Here is a 26,497-nt window from a genome sequence, read left to right as displayed (position 1 = left end):
GACCTTCCACTTCTTTTTTCTCAAAAAAACCCTGAAGACAGTTGCCCATCCTTGATGTATTCCATATCTGCTGCCAAATCTGCACACCCCCACTCAGACAGAATCCCAAAATAGGGTGTGATGCCTTTCCCGTTGACAAAGCCATAAGTCACGGTGAGTGAGACACACTTAACATCCTCCAATCAGTTAAATGAAAAGAGCTCTCCCTTTCTGTTTCCCACAACTTCAGCACTCATTATATCTCACATTAATTAATATAGGCACTAGGAAGTGAGATGATAAATTACAAAAACCCATTAACCTGATTCCGTCCAAACTGGGGACATATGGCAACTGTACGTTAGACAAATCTTCCTTGCTAATGTGGGAGTCTTCGTGTCTGAACTCTATTAAAGGAGCAGCCACCAAAAAATATTTTTAATGTATGTACATATGGAATGTGTATCAATGTGTGTGCACAGTGCACGCCTGTGGGAGCATCAGAATTCATTAGATCAGTCTGATATGAGATATATTGAACAGGTTCCATCTGACATCTGTAACTGGGTTGTTCTGTCCACTCCCAAAGGAGTGAATCATATTGACAGGTTGAATTATGTCTCCAGAGATATTTTTCTCCCCTCCTCCAAAGGCCATTTGCAATCACGGCACATCCACTGCCTCTTAAAAGTGAGCTCATCTGGCACTGAGTTGCATTGAAGTCCTCCACCGTGGCTGAAGGAAGAATGCTTTTAGGTAGTGGGAACGTGGAGAAGATGTGGTCTGTCCAGCTGTTCCTTGGGGTGCTAGCCATCTTGACCATGACTGTGTATATCCCATCTACACATGGAGAGCCTTTTTTACTACAAGGTAAGCTGGAATACAAACTAGATGACACAGGTAGGTGGTAATATTTTTGCTTTGCTTTGCTGCTTGTCACGGCCAATGCAACACTCATTTATGTGTGAAGAAAATAAAATGAACCTTGAGCAATACTAAAAAATTAACATGGGTGCTACTCAGAGACTTGTTCATATTAACATGAGCTAAAGCTGTCCTTCTGGTCTGCAGCTGATAGTATGATATAGTCTGCTAATCAGTAAAAATATCAGATCTGGTGAAATCTGGTAAGGGTAGCTCTTTCTCTCCCAGAAGAAAATTTCCAAAGAAAAACATTAAAATATCACAGAGTAGCAATTCCGGAATGTACCATATGAGATTTGACAGCTCATAAATGTCAGTAGTAGGGTGCTGCTGAACTTTTTTTATTCACAAAACTTCTTTTTATATGTTCTCCCATAATTTAAATTAATCTTTGCTTGAACTTGTTCTGCAGGGAAATGTCAATCATTTATCTTCTTTCTTAAAGAGACTTGGCAGTGGAAATAAGAAAAAGAGATGCTAAATATAGGCTTGAAAATAACATTGCTTTTCAAATTATTTTTCCTCTTATATCACCTGTTTATTTTTGTAATGTCAACCAAAACATTACTGAAGCCACTTTACCTACATACTGCTTCTCTTTGGTTTTTACTGGAGTGTTTATAGGGTGGGTTTTTTTCTGTAGCAAATCCCCCAAATGACTAGAAGTAGCTATTTTAGAATAATAACTGTCTTTCAGATTTAGGAATGAGGTTTATAGCACTCCACGAGTTTTACACAGCATGTAGCTCTACCAACTCCCTTGGGGTTTTTTCCAGAGATCACAACCAGGACCAGAGGGTTCAGCCGCAGCGTGAGGCAGGATTGAGTCTGGCCACATACTTGGAGCATCACTTTGGCCAGGGCTCCTCTGCTTCAGCAGATTTATGTTATTTTAGCAAATGGAGCTGATTCCCATACACTCTTGAGCATCCTTAAGACTCATCTGGCACAATGTTTTGTCTCGTGTCTCAGAAATAATTGCATTAATCTCATCACACCTATAAAGAGCTGATGGCTATACGAGACCATTTTTTCCTTTGTCACCTCCTTGAATGGAGGGTGCAGATCCTAAAGATCCTGGAAAAAGAGAAAATAAGCCTTTCTGTATTTTCCAGTTGTGGAAATCTAGGCATCTTCAAGGGCTTTGTAGGATCTGGGTGTGAGGCACGGGTGTTCAGACGGTGTTCAGACCAAAGGTTCTGGGGAATGACCATTCTCCCTGTAAAGTCTGGCTTCCATTCTGTCATTCTCAAAAATGAATGCAAAATTCAAGTTTCAGATTATTCTGGAAATCTGTTCATCAGAGCTGGGAGGATCTGAGAGCCTTTAGGGCTCTGATTAGTCCCATCCTGTGTGTCTGCTGGTTTCTGTTAAACCCTTGATCTTCCCCACCATTCATTTGAGGGCATAGCCACAACCACTAAAGCAAAACCACTGAGAAAGCTCCCTGAAGAGGCCTCATAAAGAAGTCCAAATTGCTTTAGGACAGCAGTTTGGAGAGGCTTTCCCTGGAAAACAGAAAGATTCAGGAAAAAGTTCTTTACTCTTAGGGTGGTGAGGCACTGCAATGGGTTGCCCAGAGAAGCTGTGAATGCTCCATCCCTGGCAGTGTTCAAGGCCAGGTTGGACAAAGCCTTGGGTGATATGATTTAGTGTGAGGTGTCCCTGCCCATGGCAGGGGGGCTGGAACTTGATGATCTTAAGGTGTTTTCCAACCCTAACTATTCTATGATTCTATGATTCTATGGTCTACAGCTAAAGAGGCTTGCTTTAAGCTCCTCCACACTTTGACTCTGTTCAAGAGGAATCCTATGATACCACTGGCAATCAGATAGAGTAGCCCCAAGGCTGAGTGAGTGCAAGAACAGACTGCAGAGCTGCAGGGCTTTTCAGTTGTGGTACCCACATGTCAGCCCTCATGAGCGTTAAGTTCGCACCTCTTTTGCCCCTGGGAAGGTGAATAGTGTGAGCGGGGTAACACCTGTAGTTCTGAGAAGATCTCATGGGTTCCTGCCTGGCTTTGCAGACACATCCACTACACAAGAGGTCTAGACTGTCTAAACCAAGGTGATGGCTCCAGCTCTCTGCAGCCAGCCATGCTGATGAGGCTGCAGTGAGACTGGCCAGAAGCCCAGAGCTAACAGGGAAGGTTCCCCCATTCCACACCCTTTCACTGTGCAGCCCTCACTGTCTGGACATTTTATTCTATGCTCACACATCTTCTTCTTCCCCAGAGGTCTTTCCACCCTAATAGACAGGTGGACAGGTGCTGACAGGAGATGTTTTCTTTCCACTTATTACCCTACTTCATTTTTTGGTTTAATGTTGGGGGCTGGGATTGATCCATTTTATCATTACAGACTGAGAAAGGTGTGTTTTATGTGCTGCAGATAACCAAGTGCTTCCGGAGAGAGAAGACACAAATCACGAGGAAACACTGCTGACTCTGCTTCTTAATAAGAAACTCGCATGGCGGAGACCAGAAAATATTGGTAAGTGAACAGGATCGGAGATCTCATCCTCTTGGATCCATTTTTGCATGAATGCAGGGAACCTGCTTCTCAGGTTTCTCAGAAATGCCAACTGCTCAGAAAGCAGAAGCACCCAGCATGGTGTCTACATGTGATTAATGTGAGATGTTCCCCATCATGGAGCTCCTGGACATGCTTTTGCAATGCAACATAAAGCTGCCCCAAAACATGCACCCTGGATCTTCAGACACTTAACACTGAGCTGGCAAGCATGCTTGTGTGTGTGCACAGAAGTAATAGAAAGAAGAGCTGCTGCTGAGTCCCTGTGCCCCTGCTATCCCTGAGACATTGTGTACTGGGGGCATGGGCCAGCCTTGGGAGTCACCTCTGCAACCACACTCCATACAGCCTCATGTACTTTTGAGATTCAGCTCAGTGGCTTGCTGGCATGCTAAAACCAGCAGCACCTTGTGAGCATATGGGGGAGTGGGGCAGAGTCAGGATTGCAGAGATCATATGGGTGAGACTGATCACTTGGGGTCAGGTGTAGGTTGGATGAAGGGTAGTGGGAGCTCCTATCTGAGCCTAAGGTCCTGCTACTGCTGGAGGAGGTTGAGACAACAGGCTTTTCCCAGACAGCACAGAGGCCAAAGATGGATCATGGAGAGGATTTTCCTGTCTGTGCTCTGTGAACAGACACCATATTTAAAGCCAGCCACATGTGGCTAAACTCAGACACACTGAAGAAAAGTTTGGGCTTTCTCTGACACTATGCACAGCAATCACAACTGCCATAAGGATTTCAGGGGTCAGCTATTCCCACAGCCACCAGAGCTAGGGGAGGGTTTGGGCTGTATGTGGTGGTCTTGGAGCAGGAAGCCGATCTTCCTTGTGAAAACAGCCAAGAATGGGGCCCAGCAAAAATTCTGTTATGAAAATCCATTTCTCAAAATCACTCCGTGCTCTTCCCCAGCTCCTTGTTAATGCAGTGAAGCAGTGGTTAAACAATCCTGGGACAAATAAATAAACACAAATAAATCAAATCCTTGTTCTAAGCAAGGCATTCTTCTTGCAAAGGAGATGCATTCAAGAAATAACATTTTTATGATTGGTTTATGGATTATTGCACTTATTGCTCCTAGAGGAAAGGCTGCATTTTATGCCAGACAATTGAATCTAATGAATCTCTGAGCAGAGCGCAGACAGAGGATTTACAGCAGGCAGTTTCTCAAAGCTGCATGCATAAATTAACTTCCTTCCCCCTGCTTGAGATAATCTGTTCCAAATTTCAACCACTGTTCATTTTCTATTCATAGCAGTCATTGGCCAAGCTTACAGTTTGCAGAAAGTTAAGCCAAAACACACACTTGAAATTCTGAAAGAGGTAAAAATGTGTATAATAATAGTAACAATAATAACAAAATAATTATCTCTTAAGTGCCACTTTTGACTTGTAGATCTGCAGGCCTGGGTGTCTTTACCTTATGGATACATAAAGACATTCTTAAAAGGAATCTGCTTGAGGTCATTGCTGGCAGCACCAGGAACAGAGCCCCCACCTCCCAGATCCCAGCCCATACCCAGACTATCTGTTAAACTGAGCTCTGATGCAATGGATTTGGTTAGGAACTGCTCCTTTTTCTGCTGGATTAATATCAGTCATAAAATATTCTGAATTTTTCAACTGAATTGTTTCCTTCTTGAAGGAGAAACTGGAAAGGCAGTCAGCTCCTTCTTGGCTGCTCAGTTTCAGATGTTTTTTTTTTAAAAAAACCTAAGTCTGGCAATGTGTCTTTGTGCTGAAGTCTTATCTGAAATCAGAGGAAACTGTATCCTAAATCCTCTTGGAGATGCAGATCAACGCCTGCTGCCACGTTAGGAGCAGACAAAGGAGGCAGCACCAGGGCTGGGTTTTGGCTTTCTTGTCAGGCACAGCAGAGACATTCTTCAGCTCTTTCCTGGCCCTTCTGCTTAGTTTAGTGCATTTTTTCCAAAATTGGCACTTAAAACCACCTGATCACTTTGTGCTCCCCTCCTAGGAGAGCTGCTGTAGTCCAGTAACTCAGCTTTGATTTAGCTTATTTTGTCATGGTGCTTTTCATTGTTTCATCTATTTATTTCTTTTTTTTTTTTTTGTTAATAACTGCTTTTGACATCAGTTTGAGTCTGGAATAGGGTATCTTAGTCCTCAAGAGGAGTGAGATTGAAATCTTTCATCCCTTCCTGCAGCTTTTCCTACTGTTAGTCCAGGCCCTTCCCAATACAGCTGGAGGTTTTAGATACCGTTCATAGGCACGTAACTCTTTCCTTGTCCTGGATGTGTTATCTCAGGGCAGTTAATTCATATTTTTTTGACATTCTAGTACAGTTCTGCTCAGACTTGAGATCTCTAAATCTAATCTATGAAGCTGGTTCCCAGGCTTCCTAACATTTAGAAGTGTAGAATCTATGCACTCACTGCTGTTGCTCCACTCTGCCAACCCTGATGTTTGCTGACTTATAAAGCAGTAAGTTATGCTAGGCAAAATCTGTGTCTTCTGACTTCTGCCTGCGTGGGTGATGTGAGGGTACACAAGTCTTAAAGGAAGAAATGGGAGTTCATATAAAAGGCCAGTGACAGGAAAGCCAGCATTAGGGTCTTGCTGTTATCAGGAAAAAAAATGAAAAAACAGCAAAGAGGTTCATCTGAGTTGGTATCATACAGTATGTGACTTTGTTGGGCCAATTCTCCTAGAGCCTGGTGAACAATAAAGTGTCCTCCCTCATCAATGGACAATTAGAGTGAAGTTCATAGAACTCATCAGAGAAAGCCTGCTTTTCTGTCACTGATTCTGCTACCATAGATTTGGAGATAACTAACAGGAATGAGGTGATAACTAGGTCTTTTCTTGTCAACCCCTGAAGTGGTTAAATGAAGAACATAGTTTTTGTTTGAGCTTTGGGAAGCAATTCAGATACTGATGTTACTCTCCTTCTTGCAGACTGGGAGCTGGCAAAGAAATTTGAAGAGCTTGAAAAGGTGAGAGTAGCAAATATAGAGACACATATATGCATATTGTTGTATGAATAGCTTAAGAATTGTGCATACTGTCTTTATGCCCTATTCTTTTATCTTTGTATCTTTCTCCTTTTCATTCTGCAGCTGTAATATAAGCATATATCACACAAACAGAAAAGCAGAACCTGGGCTAAATAGCTGCACAGGCTGGAATATATAAAAAGAGAGCAAGGCTATAGACTAGCACAGTACAAGCTGAGGCAGCTCTTCCCTCTGCCACCAGTGGAATGGCAGAGAAGGCCAAGCCAGGAAAAAAATGAATGCCAAAGAAATCTCCATGGAAGAAAAGGAGGTCATGCTGCCTTCGTAGGCATTGCATCAGCTGGCTGCATTAGGTAACAGGTTGAAGTTAGGGATAGCCACTGCATGCCTATCCAGAATTATTTTTGCCTGAACTCTTTACTAGTCAGAGAGGCCCTACCCAGGGTCAGGGCCCTGCTGTGCTGAGCAGAGTGGACACACTCACAGACATCAAGATTAAGGCCCATCCTACATCCAGTCTCAGGAACAGGGAAAGGCATGCTGAAACCCTGACATGGCTCCCCCTGTGCCCCAAAACCCACAAGCAGTGGAAGCCCTTTTTCCACTTTCTCAGGTCAAGTCCACATGTCCGTGTGGATCCTGGAGGTCCTGCTGGATTCCTCTTGGCACTTTCCAATTCAGACTGAAAAATCACGGTGTGGCATTCCAGATGGAAGGCTGCTAGATCCTACCCTAGTCCGTCGCTCCAGTGCTGAGGGACATCAAGCTCTGGCTTCCTGGGAGTAACACATCCAGAGAAGTCTAGATATGGGCCACAGATGTTCCTGGTCTACTAGAAAAGAGTAGCTACAGATGGAGAAGAAATACCGTAGACTTTGTACATCCTAACCAAAGGAAGTTAGCCAGAACTGGAGGAAGGGAGAGAAGGGACAACATAGAGCAATGGAGAAGCAATGTTCTCTGCTGCAGTGGGTGGATTCCTGGAGACCTCCTTCCCCAGCGGTGACTTGACAATTAGTGGTGCAATATCCTCCTATGCAGCCTTCTCACTACAAGGGTTTGCACCCTGGTGTGTGGGGAAGAGCAGACAGTGCCTACACTGCTGCCACCAAACAGGCAGCTTAATGGAGGAGGACATGAGGAGGTTTGAAAGCTCCAAAGGTAGATCTTCCTGCAATGGTCCTGCTCCAGGGAAGACCCTGCCTTCTCCAGTGATGCTGACAACCAGGTTGCCTGTACCTCCTGCCTCTGAGCTGCCCTGTGCTTGCCAGCGTGCTGTGGAGCTCCTCATGACGGAGCATTTGTTTACTGCTGTGTTTATGTTTAAACAGCTGGAGAAGTTGAAGGATCAGCTCTCAACTGAGGAAGGGTCAGAAATGGCCTATGCCTTGGAAAGTCTTTCAGCATCCCAGCCCAAAAAACGCGGTAGGTTTTGGGTTAGAGCCCTGTAACCATCCCATCCAGCTCTCATCTCCAGGGCTTCCTTTCTGCAACAAAGACAGTGACAGTAAACATGACCCAAATATGCTGAAAAACAGGTTGGCAGTTTTTCTAGCAGTCCTGGCCCTCTCTTGTTAATGGCTGGCTGGTTTAGCAGCCCTTGAGAGAAGTAGAGAAGAACTCTGTACCCAACCCTGTCTGCTGTCAGGGCAGATACACCAGGTCTGCACACCCAGGACCTTACTGAAGGCAGTCAGTGTTGCATCCTGCTTTTCACAGAGAAACATGGGGTTATATGAGCAAGGAGTGCTTGTAGTGGAGGGGGCGAGTTATGTATGAACACGTCCCCTAAGTGCACAAATTGCTTTGCTCTGGGCACAAAGCTAGTGCTGAAGGCATAATGATGAATTTGGCATGCATTCTTGTCTGCCAAGGTCACTGCATCCCTCCAGAGAAAAAAGGAGCACTTGTTCTTGCTGTTGAAAAGCAGCTAAAAAGGATGTGGAAATCAACCAAGAATGCAGGGAACTAAGATTTGGTAGGTCCCCCAGTTGGTCCCCAAGCTTTGCCCAGTCTGTATTCAGTGACTCAGGAGCACATAACAGCAGTGCTCCTGCAAGGCCACCCCTGACAAGCACATGGACAATACTGTTCATGCTGGCTTTCAGTGGATTCCTCCCCTAAGCTGTGGCAGCTGCAAACCAGAAGTCACTGATGACAGCTCTGGCCTAAACCCAAAAGAGCTAGTTCTGCCCTTACCCACATGCTCTGTGCACAAGCAAGCTGACAACCTCCCGGTCAACCAAGGGAAAATCTTTTTGTGCGAGGCTTGTTTAAGTGCTCAGGTGATCCTGAGACAATCTGCAGTTTATAGGCAATCCTGGAGGCTGTCTTTAGTTTGGCTACTCTAATTCATACCCCCACCAGTCTGGAAAGTTCAAATGCAGATAAAACTACTTTGCCCTGCCAGGTTTAAATCAGATTCTGACAAAGAATCTTTGCCTTCATCTAAAGTCCTTCCAGTCTAGGAGAGAATCTCATGTCTCAGCATGAGCACTGCTGATTCAGTAGAAGCTTTGCCCCAAGATCCTGCTTTCAAAACCTGGATAGAAATCTCTTCTCATACTTAACAATAGGAGACCCACAAAAGATTCAAAGAACAAGGCATGCTGGTGATACAGCTTTTTTTTTTTTTTCCAACACCAAAACGTGCATCCTTCCCCAGCCTAGTTTGCCTAGAAGCTCCCACAGACATCAGTGTTGTTTGGAGGCCAGTTACCAGCTGAGTGCCTGGACACGGAAGCAACTTTTACACCCCTTATTTACACTATAAGCAGCTAAAAGAAACAACTTCTAAAAGTTTTATATGAAGTCAAAGATGGTTATTGAGATGTGCCCAGAAAGCACAATGCTAGCTTCACACCCCAACTCTCTCAAGACATGGGGCTAGAATAGGAAGCTGGAAAACTTCCTTGGATACTAACATCCTTCTCTTGTATCCCTTCCCAGCCTGCTTTTGGAAATACTGCATCTGAAGGCTTGCCAGGACTGGAGGATGAACATGAGCCCTTCCCCAAATGCCTTGCTGGGCATTAATGTGTTAAGAGTTTGTTCTGTTCTGTCATCGTGCTGCTAAGTTGAGTGCCATCCTCCACAATTATACAACAGCCAACTCTAACAGGGACTGTGACAAGAGCTGGTAACCCACTACCACTCTCAACTGTTCCTTCTTTGCAGGTTTATCCCACTGTGATCTTCTACTTGGAAGATGCTCACCAACTTCCCTTACTGTCCTGTGTGTGCCATTCAGTCTGCTGCCACTGTACACTCTTCCCCTTCTCACCAGGTCCCCTGAGGCACCAAGCACTAACTCAGTTCCTCTGAGTTTGGGCCTCTGCCCACATCTGCAGACATTGCTCACAGTGATGTCTCCATTTCCTATCACTTCCTACGAGTAGGTCTGTGATGACCTGATACACGCTGTTGGGACAGGAAGGCAGATTGGGTGTAATTGGGTGAAGGACTCAGAGCTGCCTGCCTCGGCTTGCTGAGCCAGAGCTGTTCCTTGTTGTGTCCTGTCAGTGTGCGCAGTAGGTCTGGGGGAGGACAGACACAGAAGCCTGGACCCCTTGGATATCATTCCAATAAAGATTTTTCTGTTGCACAGAAGCACATGCTGTTTTCTTTCTCACCCCCTGCAGAGGCCCAAGACACAACACGTTTCCCTTATTGTAGGTTCTTGTTACCTTAATGGTTCATGTGAAGTTTACAATGGCAAAAAAGGTTCCCATTAAATACCTAGGTATAGCAACACTGGTCTCTTTCAGTGTGCCTGAAGAGGCCTTCCTTTTGGCCAAAATCAGGAATGAGAGTTGTGTCTTTCTCATGAATATATGTGGGCTGCTATCCTCATAGGACTTGACTTCTAACTATTCACCCCTAAAAGCTGTTTTCAGCAGAGATTTTTGGCTCATCTGGCTGGCCAGTGCAGATGCTAGCTGTCTTTTTCTACTACAGAATTACGTCTTCCTCTGTCCAAAAGGAAGAGATCACAGTCTATCACTGGTTCTTACATATATTCATCTTAAGTCACATTATCCACATTTATTTGAAAAAAAAGAACAAACCGAAAGGACCATATCCCCAGAGTAAATCTTGATGTTAACTCTGTGGTTTCCAAGAGTGTAAATGAGAGCAGAATCTGGTAGATCCTAGTAATGTGTGGCCTGATTTTGATTAGAATTGAACTCTCTCTCCAGCCCCACCAAGTTATGCTATTTAACTGTAGCTTGCATACTATGTAGTCTTCAAAACTTTACCTCTCCAAAAGCTGCAATTACCAATCTACATTCATTGCCTTGGGCTCTGGCAAGAAGTGCATGCTTAACCACAGCAGTACTTTTTGTGTACTTTATTAACAGGAGATGTATTCATCCTATTACAGGGCAAAGCCAACATCCATGGAATAAAACCAGTTTGATTATATCAGTGAGCTCTAATGACATGCAAAATACACTTCACTATTAGCATTAATTCTTTGTTATTTCAGAACCCATTTCCTGTTACTTTTGTGCAAGTGAAGAGGTATATGGGGCAGACTTTCACATACCCTCACAACAGCACCAAATGCAGGAAAAAAATCATGGCCTATTGCCAAGAGAAGGATCTCTCTTTCTTTAAGAGTTTGGTGCTCTGCCTGAAAGGGAGGTGTGTTACAAGAGCTTCATTGCATGCCCCAAGCTGGTCTTCAGCTCAGATGCTTTTGGCTTGCAGGAAATCCCAGTGCAATGAAAGGCCAGAGCAGCAGGATCTATTTGTTACCTGCTAGCTGTAGTCATGCCTTCCCGACCCAGTGTGGCAGCTCACCAGCAAGTCAGGAAAAGGAGTACAGCATCTGTGGCTGTTTAACAGCTTGCTCTGATCTAGACACAGGAAATTCCTGAAGTGCAACGCACCATGCAGCTTAGCAGTGATTTTTTAGCCCATATGGTGTGCTACAGCCTATCAGCACTGTTATTTACTTGCTCATAGTACCCAAACTACCCCTCTACTTCCTTACAGGAGCTACATGCTGCTATGTTACGTGCTTCTACTAGAGTGATGAGCAAGTGTTGAATGCAATTTATTTACTAATTTGAAGCAAAGGTAGTGATGCTTTCCCTAGGCTCACCCTCAACACGTCACTATGAGGGTACTGTTCTTTCTCCTACACAAGCAGAATAGAAACTCTTTCTCAGCTGCCACCCTCCACATTGTGGCTGCTCACAATTTACCCATGCTTGGGCAGTCACTCCTGCTAAGGTTAATGACCCACAGGCAATAATTAAAGAGATTTGCCTCAGACATTCTAGTAGACCATCTAGTTGGTTTATTATCTGTCTGAATGGATTTGCAAACAGGCAGCACAAGGCAAATCTAGTGCAATGGATTCTGCAGTATATCCTCATTTCACATTTGTTGACCTCTATGCTAGGCACCATGAGTGAAGCTATCCAACATTGTCTATGAAAACAAATTGTGGTGTTCAGCCTTTTAGATACCATCATATTATAAACAGCACCTGCCAATTTATGGATTTTAAATAGTGCTTTTTGAGCCACAGGAGGTCATAGAGTGCTCTGTGATGGATAGGGCAGAGAAACAGAAAGGCTGTTCCTTTCTCACAAGTAGTCCACACAACACTGTGGAAGCCAAAAACAGGACTGAAGCTTCCACCTGCCAGTTCCAAGCAACACCACCACAGACACCTCTTTCCTGCTTTGCTTTAACATAATCCTTCAGATAAAGATAATTTCTGCTCACAATTAACAGGCTTTAAACCCCCTCTTTATTTGGAAGCCCGAATACTTGAGAACTTTTCAACACTCTTACGATCTAGCAGTGTCTTTGCAAAGCTGCTGTGTTAGCACTGGATTCCTCTCAGTCTCCCAAAATACATCATGCAATGGCTCTGTCCATGCTGCTTTTGACAGCTGTATGAATGGTCAGGTCATCACTTCCATAATCTGCCCATGTCCCAAACATATGGCTCTCTTGCAAGCAGATTATCTGCAGACTGGATGAGCTCAGTGCAAGAAGATAACTGTTCACAAAACCCCAGGGTAGGCTTAGGATAGGTGGTGGCAGTGCACTGTAGAAGACAGGGTCTGGGCTTGTCTGGGACTACATTTACAGACTCACTTCTAGCATGGACAGGAAATCTTGTCTTTAGTCAGCCAATCTACATGCATCCACTCAATCCAGATCTTCAAGCCTTCACATGCAATTTTAACACAGAAAATGAGCAGTAAAACCAGAGGAAAAGCAGGGGGAAAAACCCCAAGATGATCACATGGGGTCTTACAGCTCTTATTTCTTTCTACAACTTTCAAGATCTTGGTCTCGAGAGCATCTGCAGTGCTTCACCTCACCCACTGAAGGAGGAATGATCACCCAACTCAGCTAAAGATTGCTCTGCTTGATGGGAAAGACAGGGGCATCTCTTGATGTGATTCACTGGTTTGCGCAGCTACTCTCAGCAGCATTATCTTATATTGGAAATGTGAAGAAAAACAAGTTTCTTGCAAACTTCCTGTGGCTGGGCCAGTGCCCGTCTCAGGCCAGAGCTGTAAGCACAGAGAAAAACGGAAAAAGCCTCTGCCATGGCTGAGCACTGCCCCCTCCCAGGCATAAATTGGATGCTACCTGCACTGCTGAGTGTGAGCCTCATCTCCCACCACGGCCTGAAATGGGGCAATTGCCCCAAAGTCCCAATCCTCACAATAGCTTTAGCCTCAAAGGCTCGCTGACTTCCCAACTCCTTTCCTGTAGCTAAGAAGCTGACTGTATTTTCCTCTAGCTGATGGTCAGATGCTTTGTGCCTCGTACAAGATTAAGAATTCAACACTTAAATCCTATCTCCAGCCATACTCCCTGCCTGATACAGAGTGTTTGTAAAGATTTTTTTTTATCTTTGTCCTGCATAATCCCCTTCTCAATGTATCTTCTTTTGTAAATCTAAGGATGATTTATACCCAAAATAGCAATCCAAAGAGTTTAGCTGACATGGACCAAAGACCAAGAAGAAGCATGTAAGGTTTAGGAAACATCAGCTACAAATCTGAGCATTGAGATTTCAGCAAACAGCTCTTTTCAGCTATATTTTATAATCTGGAAAAAAAGAAAAAAACATGGAAAAGCCTGAAACAGGATTTAAGATAACCTGTCTTACTCTGAAATGGAGAGGACATGTTTACATTTTACCAGAGCAAGAAATACTTGAACTTTCAGAATTAGATTTCAGATTATGTCCTGTGCACACATGAAGAGACTAAAATAAGGCATATGGTGCAGATGGCCTAGGAAGTAGATGACTTCATATTTGGATGCTATCCTATGTTATGCATAGGGAGAAGTGAAATATATTCATCAGCTTAGAAGAGGAATCTAGAAGTCTCACCACATTTCAGGATCTGCCATACAATGAAAATATGTCTGAATATGGTGCAGAGATATGAGAAACACTACTAAAACCATCAGGACAAATATTAAGGTATTGTCACCATTCTTATTCAGACTAACTCCTAGTGATGTCAGTAGACATTTCCCGAACAGCAGCTGAAATAAATTCTAGGTTTGTCCCACAACTGTTAAATCCTCCGTTCCTCTACGAAACAAACACCCTCTTGACAGAAATGTGCAAAGCAAACTGTCTGCTTTCCATGGACTGCTTTTGGCATCTCTGGAGGCTTTATTTTCAATCCAAAAAATCTAACAGTCCTTGCTAGGATAATGAAGTTCTGCTGGTTTAAGAAATAAATGCCATGCAATTAAATTATATACATACTTTCTGTCCCCTCCTATCAGTAACACTGTGCACAACTGTGAGAGCATTATGACTTGATGAATTGAATGCTATTATTTGTAAATGTAACATTTGTAAAATGCAGTGTGAAAAAATTTTGCAGGAGGTCAATTCCTTGAGTACTGTATCATTAGTCAATGACAAGGTATGTTGTGATGCATCTTCTGAATTTCTGTAATGTTTCCAATACAGCGTCAGTCATTCAGAACAGAAGCACCTGTAGGCAGAAAAGCAGTAAGCATTACGTTTTCCCATGTCAGAAATGCAAGGCTTGAACAAGCACGCTGTGAGGTGGTCCACAGGAAACGAAAATGTCATGAATACTTGTTTTTTGTAGGGGGGTACTAAGTTGTAATTTAGAACATTCAAGCTAAATTGACAGTCACAATCCACGCTGTAAGAAGCCATCATTCCCCAAGCCACTCTTTCCAAGCCTACTGGCATGACTTGAATACCTCTGTGTAACTGAGAGTAGGTGGGGTTCTCCAAGCATGCCCACACCCAGAGTACTTTGGCTTACTTGCAGGAACTGCTAACCCTTGGTGTTGCCAAGATGGCTCACTCCAATCCGGTCAAGAGGAACTCCAAAACGTCTCTTAGGCAGCTCAACCACTTTCCTGCAGAGGGAAGACAAGCAAGGAAAGAGGGGAAAAATCTGGGGAAGGACAAATGCTACTACAACTTGGATTCCTTCATTCATCCCACTAACAACTTATTGTTCAGAAAGAACAGCTGTGTAGAAGCAGCCAAAGATGTGAGTGTTTAAAAATAAGATGCTTTACTTGTCTTACAAAAGAATAGGCAGGAGTTGTACCTGTTTAACAGACTGGCTAATGTTGATCCACTATCCCTGTTTTTATTTATCAGCAAACAGATTATTTCACAGGTTAACTGCCATTCATAAAAGAAAGGAGATACATTGCATGTATAAAGTGGAATTGTTTCATGCATAGCATCATACACTTCAGGTGGCCCATTAGCCAGGATCTTTGAAATCTCCAGGGCCAACTAGGACTAAGATAAGCAAGGAGGTAGAAAATATTTCACAGTAACAGATGAACTCTATCAGGATTTTCCTATGGGATCTCCTGCAATGCACTCTTCTCAAAATTGTATAGTAACAACCTTTTGAAGAGATTGAAAACAGGAGGGGGTTGGTTTTGGTTTTTCCTCCATATGTTACATTTCCTGATAATTTCACAAATAATGGCATGAGAAAATGATGAAATTTCTATGTAGGAATATTTTATTATTATTTAAAAAAAATATATAAAAGAAGTGTTCCCATCTTAATTCAACATTTTTGAGTATTTTTTCCACCAGCAAAAGTTTTATTTAATTGTGGAGATGTTGAGAATTTCTGCAGCTCAGAATAACTTCTACTTCTGCTCTTGGAAATATTTGTCAGTGAAATGCAGATACAAGAGAAGCCGTAGAAAATGAACTCTTTTCTCTGTCCTTGTCAAGGAACATAAATAAGACAAAATTTTGTACTGTAAGTTGGCAAATGCAAAGTAACTAGCAGGAAAGCATGCTATGGTGTGCTTGAGTCTAAGCCTTTGGGCTAGCATGGCCATGTTCACTCAGCTGGTGGCTTTGGGGTCTCTGCAAACCGCACCAAGAAGTATCTGTCTAGTCCATAGTCTCAACTGAGCAGCCTCCTTTCCTCACACCTCTCAGGCATGGGCTGAAGCCCAGAGCATCAGCAGCCAATTTCGCAGTGCCTCTATTTTTCAGATGAGGTTAAGAAACAGGAACTGACAGTGTATCATGTATGTAAGGAGCACCATATCGGTCACACTGGAGTTGCTACAAAACATCCCAAATGAAGGTGAGCCGTTTGTATAGCCCTCTTTGTCCCTTCCTCAGGTAGCTGCACTGTTGCATTATGACACAGAAAAAGCAGAGAAAGAAAGCCAAGAGCTGATCTTTCGTCTGTTTCCTCAAGGGCAGCACTCTTTTCCAAACCTGTAGGCACAAGCTGATGGGGGGCAGGAGGGAAATTTGGGCTGCTGGGTTCATACTGAGTCTCACTTGATAAAAGGGGAATTAACTTCCCAGACTGGACTGTGGGGTGGGGGAGCTAAGGTTCTGCAGCATTAGCTCTAACACCATCATGCTCTGTAGTTAAACAGAGAAGGAAATTGTAAATTCATGCCCATGGGAAAGGCTGTGAAGGCTTGAGCAGGCAGGCCGGCAGGCAGTGAAGCTTCCCCTCTCGTGGCCATCCTGAGCCACAACAGGACAGTCAGCGCACTCTCCCTGTCTTGCAAACCAGACCATATTTATTTCAGCACTTACTAGGGAGAAAGTGATGTTTTATATTCAAAAGCAGCCTTTTCTAAGATTCCTGAGTCTCAGTCTCTCTGTCTGTCTATGGATCTTTCTGCTTCTTCTGAAGACTCATGTCTTCTTGCATGCTTTTCCCATGCTTTCAAAGCTTTAGGACTTGACCTTGATAAGCAAGATAGGATCTAGGCCCCGCTGTAACTGGTGGGTGCCACAACAAGCTGTTAAGTGGACTTACATTTGATCTACTCTTTTCCAAAAGTTTCTGCTGTGTTGCCAGGCAGTACTACACACACTGTATTAATTCAGGGGGCTGAACCTGTTTAACAGTTTTCACACTTCAAAAGTCATTATCTGGTCTGTAAACGTAACTATCCTAACTGGTGCAGGAATGGGCTGTTATCTACAGTGTACACAACAGCAGTGGGGTGCTCAGTCCTGTTTTACGCCTCTGAGTTCAGAAGCCTCTGCCTGTTTCCACCTAAAGATTCAGTCTTACTATGGTTTCATAGCTAGCACTGATCTGATCTGCGGTCCATGCTTCTGGTAGCGTCTGACTATCGATGCAGTGATCAAGGCAACTCAACTGGTTTTAATAAATGAGGCAATCCCAAACTTAAGAACTGATCAGCTCCCCAGAAGTGATAATCTCAACACAAAACTGTAAACTGTGCTGATAATGCTGGGAAAGGAGGAATTTTGTGTTTTGTGTCACTCATTGGATGAGCTTATTATTCCTAGAATAGTTAAGGCTGGAAAGAACCTTAAGATTACCTAGTTCCAACCCCCCTGTCATGGGCAGGGACACCTTCTACAACACTGTGTTGCCCAAGGCTTTGGACCTTATACTTGGCCTTGTTGAACTTCATGAGATTGGCATTAGGCCACCTCACAAGCGTGTCAAGGTCCCTCTGGATGGCATTCCTTCCCTCCAGCGCATCAACCAAACCACACAGCTTGGTGTCATCGGCAAACTTGCTGAGGGCGCACTCAATCCCACTGTCCATGTCAGTGACAAAGATGTTGAACAAGACCGGTCCCAACACTGATCCCTGAAGGACACCACTCGTTACTGGTCTCCAGCCAGACATTGAGCCATTGACCACAACTCTTTGTGTGTGGGCATCCAGACAACTCTTTATCTGTTGAGCGTTCCATCTGTCAAATTGATGTCACTCCAATTTAGGGACAAGGATGTCGTGTGGGACAGTGTTGAACTCTCTGCGCAAGTCCAGGTAGATGACATCAGCTGCTCTACCCCTGTCCATCAGTTCTGTAGCCCCATCATAGAAGGCCACCAAATTGGTCAGGCAGGATTTCCCCTGTGTGAAGCCATGCTGGCTGTCACCAAGCACCTTGTTGTTTTTCATGTGCCTTAGCATGCTTTCCAGGAGAATCTACTCCAAGATTTTGCCAGGCACAGAGGTGAGACTGACTGGTCTGTAGTTCCCTGGGTCATCCATTTTCCCCTTCTTGAAAATGGGGGTTATATTTCCCTTTTTCCGGTCATCGGGAACTTGACCTGACTGCCATGATTTTTCAAATATGATGGACAGTAGCTTAGCAACTTCATTCACCAGCTCCTTCAGGACCTGTGAATGGATTTCATCAGGTCTTGTGGACTTGTGCACATTCAGGTTCTTAAGATGATCTCAAACCTGATCCTCTCCTACAGTGGGCCTAGGGTGTTCATTCTAACAGTCACTGCATCTGCCTTCCAAGACTTGGGTAGTGTGGTCAGAGCAGCTGCTGGTGAAGACTGAAGCAGAAAAGTCATTGAGAACATCAGACTTCTCCAAATCCATAGCCAGTTCTCCCAATATCTTCCAGAGAGAGCTCACATTATCCCTAGCCTGCCTCCTGTTTGCAACATAGCTATAGAAGCCCTTCCTGTTACCCTGGACACTGTGTATCCCCTCGCTCCACTGTTGAAGGCATCCTCTCTGGAGCTACTCACCTCAGCAAATGATCATTAGTGGTCGATGATGACCATTTCAGAGGCAAGCTGTTAGAAAACTTGGTCAAATTTCACCAAACGATTTCCACCCATAAAGCATGAGATAAATGGGGAATACCATGTACTTTTCATAAGAAAGGAACTGCAGCTTCAAAAATGATCTTGTATTTCCCTGGAAAGGGAAAACATGCTAAAAAGCAAACAAAGAATGAGACAATTTTGATCTCTTGAAGAAATATACAGAACAGAATGTTCTACTCAGGGTTTTAAGAATTTCATATTTTATCCCTTTTAGCTGCAGTCAAAAAGTCCTAGTAGCTGACTGGGTGGATAAATGGAAAAACAGCAAGAAAATATTGCAAAACTGAAAAAAAATTGTAGCATTGACTGGCTCTTGTGAATACTTTCCAATTCCAGACTAAGCTTTAAGCATGTTATTAAATACTTTGTGGCACTGGGGATTCTATCCAAAAGAAGACAGCAGAAAGAAGGGAACAAGACAGTTAAGCTCTTTCAGATATAGCAAACAGCCCGTTTGGAGCTTTTCTCCAAACTCACGGGCTGTCCCCACCAATATAAAGCATCATTGCTTAGCCCTGCTGTAGACATGCTTATCTTCAAATGTGTACTGTGAAGTTGTGGCTTTACTGCTGTATTGATTAAGCCCTAGCTTATCATAAATTGATTGCGATCTTGAAGCTCATTCTGCCATCTGCCCATTTTCACAAAACCTTTCCATCTTGATATTCAAGACATGCACATCACTATACCTTTTAAACTCAGCCTTGGGAATACCGGGCTCTTCCCTCTGCTTTTAAACCTCAGGCATATTTTTGCTTTAAATAATCTTATGATCAAAAAGGCAGTTTTAAACTGAATGTTAGTTCACATCAGTGGAAAGCAGTGTACTAAAAACCCCACATAAGCTAGAATGTTCTCTGTTAGTTTTATGGCACTGTAAGGATAAATGAATTAGTGCATGCAGGTAGTATTCATCACAGCTGAAGGAGTACACACCATGCAACCAGAATGGTTTCTGAAGAGATTCTGGCATCCTGATCAGAGGCACCTCACAACTAGCCATTAAATCTGCTGCTGGTTAAAGCTAACCCATCTGTACCTCAGACATTTACCAAAAGCCTTCTTCCAACTTTATCACTGGTAGGAGCATCTAAGAATTTACCTCTGCTTGCCTTTAACATCCACAGAGGTTGAAGAAATTCTGTCGATCGGGGACCCAAATCCTGGGAAACTTCTTTTCTTCTTGGTGTCAGTCACCTCATTCTCCAGAGACACCAGCTCATCAAGAAGGAATAGTTTGGCTGCCAGGTTGGTGGCTGACTTCTCTCCACCGGCAACGGGATGTGCTCTCATGTCCAGAGCAACAGAAGGTTCCAAAGGCTGCAAAAGAAAGCAGGGATGTTTGCTTGCTGCTCAAGTTGCAGAAAAATTTTCAACCAGCATCACAGCAGCTGTCCTACAAATACATGAACACTAGAACACTGAACGTGGGATGATGTTTTAAAACAAAGATCCTTCTGTGAACCATGGGCATTTTTCACCCACAGAAGTTTGCTATAAAAGTTTGAGATTTTTTTTTTTTTGACAGAATTGAAATTATTAAACTTGCTTTCATTATTATTGCAAGAATTATCAAAATTTACTACTTCACAAAGCCTGTTTTTGCAGGTCAGCTCACTATCCCTATCTCAGCAGTGTGATTAACATCACTTATAGCATGAGCCAAGTAATTTAATCCTTTTTAAAAATGCAATCACAATTACCAGACTCCAATATCCATCCTGATATTTTTCAGGAAACTGGTTTTCATTTTTAAAATGAATGCTAATAAATAATAATAAAAACTTCTACAGAATTTTCCATCCAAAGCTGACTAATTAATTCATTGTTACTCAAAAATATCCCATGATAAACTTGCTCAGCACTGACATTCAGCACTGACATTCAAAGAATTTATGCAATAACGCTATGCAGGGAGGAAGAAAGGAAAGAACAGTATGTTCAACTGACACAGTGTTTTGAACCTTAGTTATGACATTAGGCATAACATCTTTTGAAAACCAAACTTTACTATCCAGAATAGCTGAGAACACTGGGGTCTGTCAAGAGGGAAATGATACAAATCAAAGTGAAATAGTTGTTTTCCAAATAACAGAAAAATAGGGCAACAACTAGCCTACAAAAGGAGATGTTAAGCCAAATCATTCTTTCTTCAGATGAATTGTTCGCCTTCTTGCTCCACCTGATCTTCACAGAATTAGATGGAAATTTCTAAATATAACTTTTGTTATGTGACTTGAAGCATGTTTTCCTCAATCTTCTCATCCGTAGACAGTGAGTTTAGTACAAATGTAAAGCAAGCCGTCACATGGATGATTTAATGTGCTTGGTCTGTGATCTACTCCATACTTGTGGTGGTGATGTTTCCCACTACTTATGGGTGGCATACCCAGTGATGGAGTATATAAAACAGTGATCTTTATATAAGGAGGAAGACATAACCTCAATGATCACACAAACGATGCAGCGCTGTTAATACTTTTGTGAAGGATCTCATACTGTCCTCTGACTTTAATTTTTATGAGCTTCAAGTGCACTGAGCAATCCTTTCTGTTCCCTTTCAGGGTTATAAAACTTTCATAGAGGTTTGCAAAAAAATTGTGCCTTTAAAAAAAAGAATGAACTCTCCCCTCTGGTTAGTGGGGATAAATAGCTACAATAATGCTTGAAACTAGAAGGTCAAAAGAGCCTCTGCTCCTGAATACTTCATGCAGTCCCACTTACTTTGTCTTAAAAAAGGATATAATGGAATTGTAGGAAGAGACAGCTAAAATGATAATGAGAAGTATAAAATAGTTTTCCCGTGGTGAACCACTGAACAAATTTCAACTTCACAGATAAGCAGAGATAATTATGGGTTACGGTGGGTAGAGTGGAAGGTTTATAAACTTATGAAAAGCAAAAAGGTGAATAAATACTAGCATTTTTTTCCTCCAGAAAAAAAAGAGCTTCTCAGTCCACCCAGTGAAGTCACCAGATGTGGGATTTAAAACAAATACAAGGAGCAACTTATTAAACACAACACATAGAATGCAGTGGAATGCATTGCCAAAAGATGACATGAATCGTCAGCAGCTAAAAAGTGAACTGGTCCAGTGTAAGTCTATGGAGGTGTTCTGTTCTTAATTTTTTGTTTTCACAAATTAATATATCACAATAAAAAAATTTAATGGTTAAAGACAGACTACCAGATCTTTGTAGCACCAGAACAGCAGTTGCTGCGGCACTGGTGTGTGGAGTGTTCCCCCAAGCCCTATTTTCTATAACAAACGTTATTTTGTATGATCAGGGCATCCTCATTTGAAGACAGAGAGTAAGGTAGAAGGATCCCATTAGTATTCCCCTGTAAGCATCTAACTTCTAAGCTGATCTTAAAAACCTATGTAAAGACCTTACAGCTACATAGTGCTACTTTGATTAAACTTTCAGATCTTTGATTTTTCTTATGACATGAAACCACTGCATAAGTATCTTTCCTGGCAAATCTGTTCAGTGTCAGCATGACATTAATAAAAAAGAGAATGCAATAGAAGTGTTTTCAGGTGTAATCCCTGCATATCCTGCATGAAACATCAGACAATTCTCCGGTTTCATCTGCTGCTTTCCTTCACAAGCTTAGGCAAGTGATTTTGCACCTTTTCTCTCCTGGTCTGTTCAGTCTTCTTTAATTTGTAACTTTTATCTTCTGTCAAGGATCTCCTTATGACTTCTGAAAGCTGCAGACTTCTCATGCTAGTATTTCTCTTTAAGAAGAATAAAACCTTTCCTTCAGTGTTAGAAGAGTTTGCTTCCCTCCCCTTCATTCCCTTCTTTAGGGAGTTTTCTACCCAAAGTCACTGGACTATGTTTTAACACACAGAAAATCCCATGGCATTTCAGGAGAGATTGCATGAATCATTCTGTCCTCCGAGAGCCATACAATTTGCATCACTCTCTTCACTATGCTCCTCCTTTGCCCTTGTGGACTCAATACTGGTTGTTTACCTTCCAGCACTGTTAGGGTACTGTGTTGTCTTCTACACTCTGTGGCAAAGAACAACGAAAGGAAGAGCAGTGTTATGTGACTACCATCAGAAACATTCACCTACCTCTGAAGCTGCCCCCACAAGGAGCACTGAGATAGAATGCCACTGCAGCAGGGGAATCACAAGGGCCAAGTGCACCACAACAAGCTGGAACTGCAGCATCTGCAAAGGAGAACAATCTGTTAACAACTTCACAGCTGTGTTCCCTTGGAACCTTGCTCCAAAGGTATTAAAGAACTGAAAGCAAAGGGAGATTCTGTTCCACAGCTGTTAATATGATTTTTCTTACAGAGTCACTGTATAAAACCCAGCAACTAAATAGTGTCAGCTGAGTGCTCTTCACCTTTGGTTGCAAAGTGAGCTCCCTCCTCTTTCATTCTTTACAGCTCTACAAATCTTTCAATTCGTTTCTGTGCATGGCCCAGTCCTTGAAGTGGCAGCAGTAATGACCTCAAACTTCTGTTAAAATTAGATGAACTAGACACTTGTAAGCAGGGAGACTTTAGCTCATAGTCACCCAGGTTGACAATGACCTCCTCGATGCTGGATAGCTGCTTAAACCTGTTACAGAAATCACACACCTCTCCAGCAGCATTTTGAAAGCAAGGCTGCATTGCACCAGTCCTCACATGAGTTACCAGAAGCCAAAACTTCCATGATCTTCCTGGGATCCTGGAAAAAAGTTATGCAGCTCCCACACCTGAAAAAGAAATATTCCAGGTGGGAATATTTCAGCTGATGTTAATAAGAACTAGGCTGGGGCCTCTAGTGCCAAAGGTATCTACTAATTTGCTGATTACTCTGTCTCCAGGTCCAGAGTGTAATTCAAGCCTGATTCTGCCATTGTTTGCTAATTCTTCACTTGGCAAAAACAGAAACAGAAAGGATGTATGTACATTTCCATGATGTATGACAGTCATTTCATCCTCTACATAGAAAATTTCCCATCAGGCAGAAATACATGGTAAAAAACATTTGACTTTGTAATTTTCTCCCACACTACAAAGGAGAAAAGCCACAAAAGTGTTGGAGTCTAGTTTTATAATGTAAGGATACAATATTTGTAGTGTTGCTTCTTAGAAAAACACTTGGCTTTTTCCAATATGTTTTACATGTGCTTCTGTATTCTGTTATTTGGTTACCTCGTTATATATTATACATACAATATTTTTTATACATATATTGTCCATGAGGGATCAGTAGTGAGGAAGAAAGCTGCTGGTTATTCTGTAGGGATGAAGCAGACTTAGCTCACTGGAATCAAAGGACAAAATCAAAGCAATAAGCCAGGTGGTACCACTGTCTCTCAGTTCAGTGGCAACAGCATTAAAGTCAGACAAGAGTCTGTCTGGGTGTTTTTAAAGCTGTAACCCTCTACAATGTATATTTTTGTATGTGGGTGTGCATTGAAATTTGAAGTAGTAGTCTACTGCCTTCACAGGTAACCACATCCTGATTATTTGGAAACAGAGACATAAAAATAAATGGCAAGGTTAAAAACACAGGTTTATTATGGTTTAAGGTCTGTGCTGGTATTCATTCAACCCAGGGACCAAGTTGCTAAAAACAGCGACTGGTGCACTAATCAAAATAAATATTAAGGCACCTGCAACGCAAAAGACATTTGATTAACTGGTCAGAACTCAATGCCAGTGAAACTAAAAGAGAAGGAAACTGTAAGGACTTAAACCTTGGCTCTAGTTCCCATGGAAATGAGTAGCTAAGAAGCAGCATTGCTGGTTTACAACAGAGCAAAACTTAAGCCCAGCAAAAACCCATTGTGCTGATTCTCATGCTCTGGTGGGACCAAGGAGAGAGAAAGAAGCAGGGCTGTTCTACTGGAAGCAGTTTAGCTCTAGAAAAGCATTTGCAAAACTTAGGATGCAAAGAGGATTATGTAAACGTAATCAAAATCACACTGTTTTCTGCCAGTCAGAGGCTTCGCTTTTCACATTCAGCCATGTCACAGGATCTTAGTTGTTAAAATAAGTTGTTGCTTTTCCTCCTTGAGCTCATCTGAGCAATTGGATAAGCAGAGCCCTCCTGCCAAAAGGGGCTTTTCCAGGTATACGCTGGTTTTTGCTTTACCCCATATGCATTTAACCTTGACTCATTGCAAAAGAGACCTAGAGTGAGGCTTGGCATTATCTGTTGCTGAAGGAGAATAAGCAAAGGTCTTATGACCACATGGGTCTTTGTAAAACTCACCTTTACCACTTCTATTGAATTTCCATCTTTCTGGAAAACACTTTACCATCAATCTTATACAGATAGGTCAAGGGATTGGGGTATAATTCCATGTCTTTAATATCTCAGGGTCTGGTGTTATTTGACATAAAATATGGTTTACCCTTCACTAAATGTAATTCCAAGTCTGAAATTCAGACATATTTATGTGTTTTAGTGATATTTTAGCTTGAAAAGTGTCGAAACTAAAATTCCTCATATAATTAGGGATGTTGTTGCAGGTCCAATTAAAACAAAATTAAAGATAAAAGAGACAACATTATCCTACCTTATCAAAGCAGTATAAACATTCAAAACTTCTTCTCAGGAATCTATGCAGAGCCATTTTCCAAGAAAAGATCACAAGAAAGCAAAATTCTTTACCAAACAAACTGTAAGTCTCCAACATCAAACCAGAAAACTTGAAAGATGTTATTCTTTTAAAGAAAAAAAGCCAAAACAACCCGAAACAAAACAAAAAACACAAAACAAAAAACCAAAATGACATCTTGAAGATAAGTGGGCTGAACAAACCCCAGACAGAATGCAATTCATCACTAAGCTCCAAACCCATTGCCTGTCAAAAATGGTAACAGCTATCATTGCTCTTACCCATTTGCACTATCATATTTCACATTATTGTGGAGATTACTCTGTAAGCATAAATCACAAGAGCTTTATTTTTCTTGCTGGCCTGTTAGCAAGAGAACTGAGGCAAGACATCATGCCTTGCACCATAACCTTTCACTTCAGCTGCCACCATATATGGATGAGTATGCCCTGCTTGTTGTTGCAACACCAACATTGGACATGCCTGAGCTCATATGCAAGTGAGGACCTTACTCTTGCAATGAGCACATTGTGGAGGAGCCCAGAAGCCCTTTGGGTTTTGTGCTGTATGCTCTCAAGCTGACCTGATGCAGAGCCAAAGCATGACTATCCTACAGGTACTGGGAAGCTCCTAGCGGGGCTTCCAGACTGCTTTAGGACTCCAGACCTGCTTTACGAACACTGGGATGGTACTGGTGAGCCTCCATTACCTGTTAGCCAAAAAAGACCTCTTCCAACTGACTGGGGGAAATCACAGCTGTGTATACAAGACAGTTACTGAGGTGTTTTATCACTGCTCCAATGCTACAAAATAGAACCTATTTTAATCAAATGTACCACTGAGTCCTAACATTGGCCTTACTAGCCTTGGAATGGACGCCTGATTATCATAGAATCATAGAATAGTTAGGGTTGGAAAGGACTTTAAGATCATCTAGTTCCACCCCCCCCTGCCATGGGCAGGGACACCTCACGCTAAATCATATCACCATGGCCAAAAAAAGTTATGACGGATGAGTATCTTACCAAAAGAACAACTTCAAAATGGCTTGTGTGTAGCTCTGAGAACAAGTCTGCTCCTGCTGAGAAAGATTTGCCCAGCTTTTTAAGTTGTAGGGTGGATCTTCTGATCATGTTCATTACCACAGAGTGAAAAACAGGCCCACACCAGCAGTTCTAGTGATTTCAAAAATTCCTAAGGGACCTTGTGTATCTCAAGTGTAAGTTTCTAGTCATGTATATATCAAAGAAAATGGACAAAAGTCTAAACAAAACCCACCCTCAGAAACAAAAGCAGAGTCCAAACATAGGTTGAAGTGGTGTTTCTGTTCTCATCCCATAGATATGATATGGAGCACTTCTCACATACTGCTTTCTAAAAAAATACTGAAG

The 26,497-nt window shown here is 42.5% G+C and overlaps 2 protein-coding genes across 9 annotated transcripts in view; one reads left to right on the top strand and one right to left on the bottom strand.

Moving 5' to 3' along the window:
- On the top strand, window positions 1-10,012 carry UTS2B (urotensin 2B). Its single transcript, XM_062606244.1, has 5 exons — window positions 1-849; window positions 3,294-3,395; window positions 6,356-6,393; window positions 7,746-7,839; window positions 9,364-10,012. The coding sequence occupies exons 1-5, from the start codon at window positions 726-728 to the stop codon at window positions 9,387-9,389; spliced, it is 384 nt and encodes a 127-aa protein (XP_062462228.1). The 5' UTR covers window positions 1-725; the 3' UTR covers window positions 9,390-10,012.
- Window positions 10,013-14,060: 4,048 nt separating this feature from the next.
- Window positions 14,061-26,497, bottom strand: part of OSTN (osteocrin) — a 104,356-nt gene continuing 91,919 nt past the window's right edge. For 6 of the 8 annotated variants that reach the window (XM_062606239.1, XM_062606240.1, XM_062606242.1 and 3 more), the window contains 4 exons: window positions 22,613-22,711; window positions 19,627-19,844; window positions 14,735-14,814; window positions 14,061-14,414 (listed from right to left, as the gene is read on the bottom strand). In XM_062606239.1, the coding sequence (XP_062462223.1) occupies window positions 14,392-14,414; window positions 14,735-14,814; window positions 19,627-19,844; window positions 22,613-22,711 (420 nt within the window). In that variant the 3' untranslated portion in view covers window positions 14,061-14,391. Of the gene's footprint in view, window positions 14,415-14,717; window positions 14,815-19,626; window positions 19,845-22,612; window positions 22,712-23,034; window positions 23,368-26,497 lie in introns of those variants that run through there. The other 2 variants (XM_062606235.1, XM_062606236.1) reach the window with 2 other exon arrangements.

This window comes from Pezoporus occidentalis, unplaced genomic scaffold (genome assembly GCF_034315485.1).
Source record: "Pezoporus occidentalis ecotype Australia unplaced genomic scaffold, CSIRO_AGI_Poc_V1 ctg95, whole genome shotgun sequence".
In the NCBI taxonomy this organism is placed as follows: Eukaryota; Metazoa; Chordata; class Aves; order Psittaciformes; family Psittacidae; genus Pezoporus; species Pezoporus occidentalis.
This window is presented reverse-complemented; position numbering and strand designations above follow the sequence as displayed.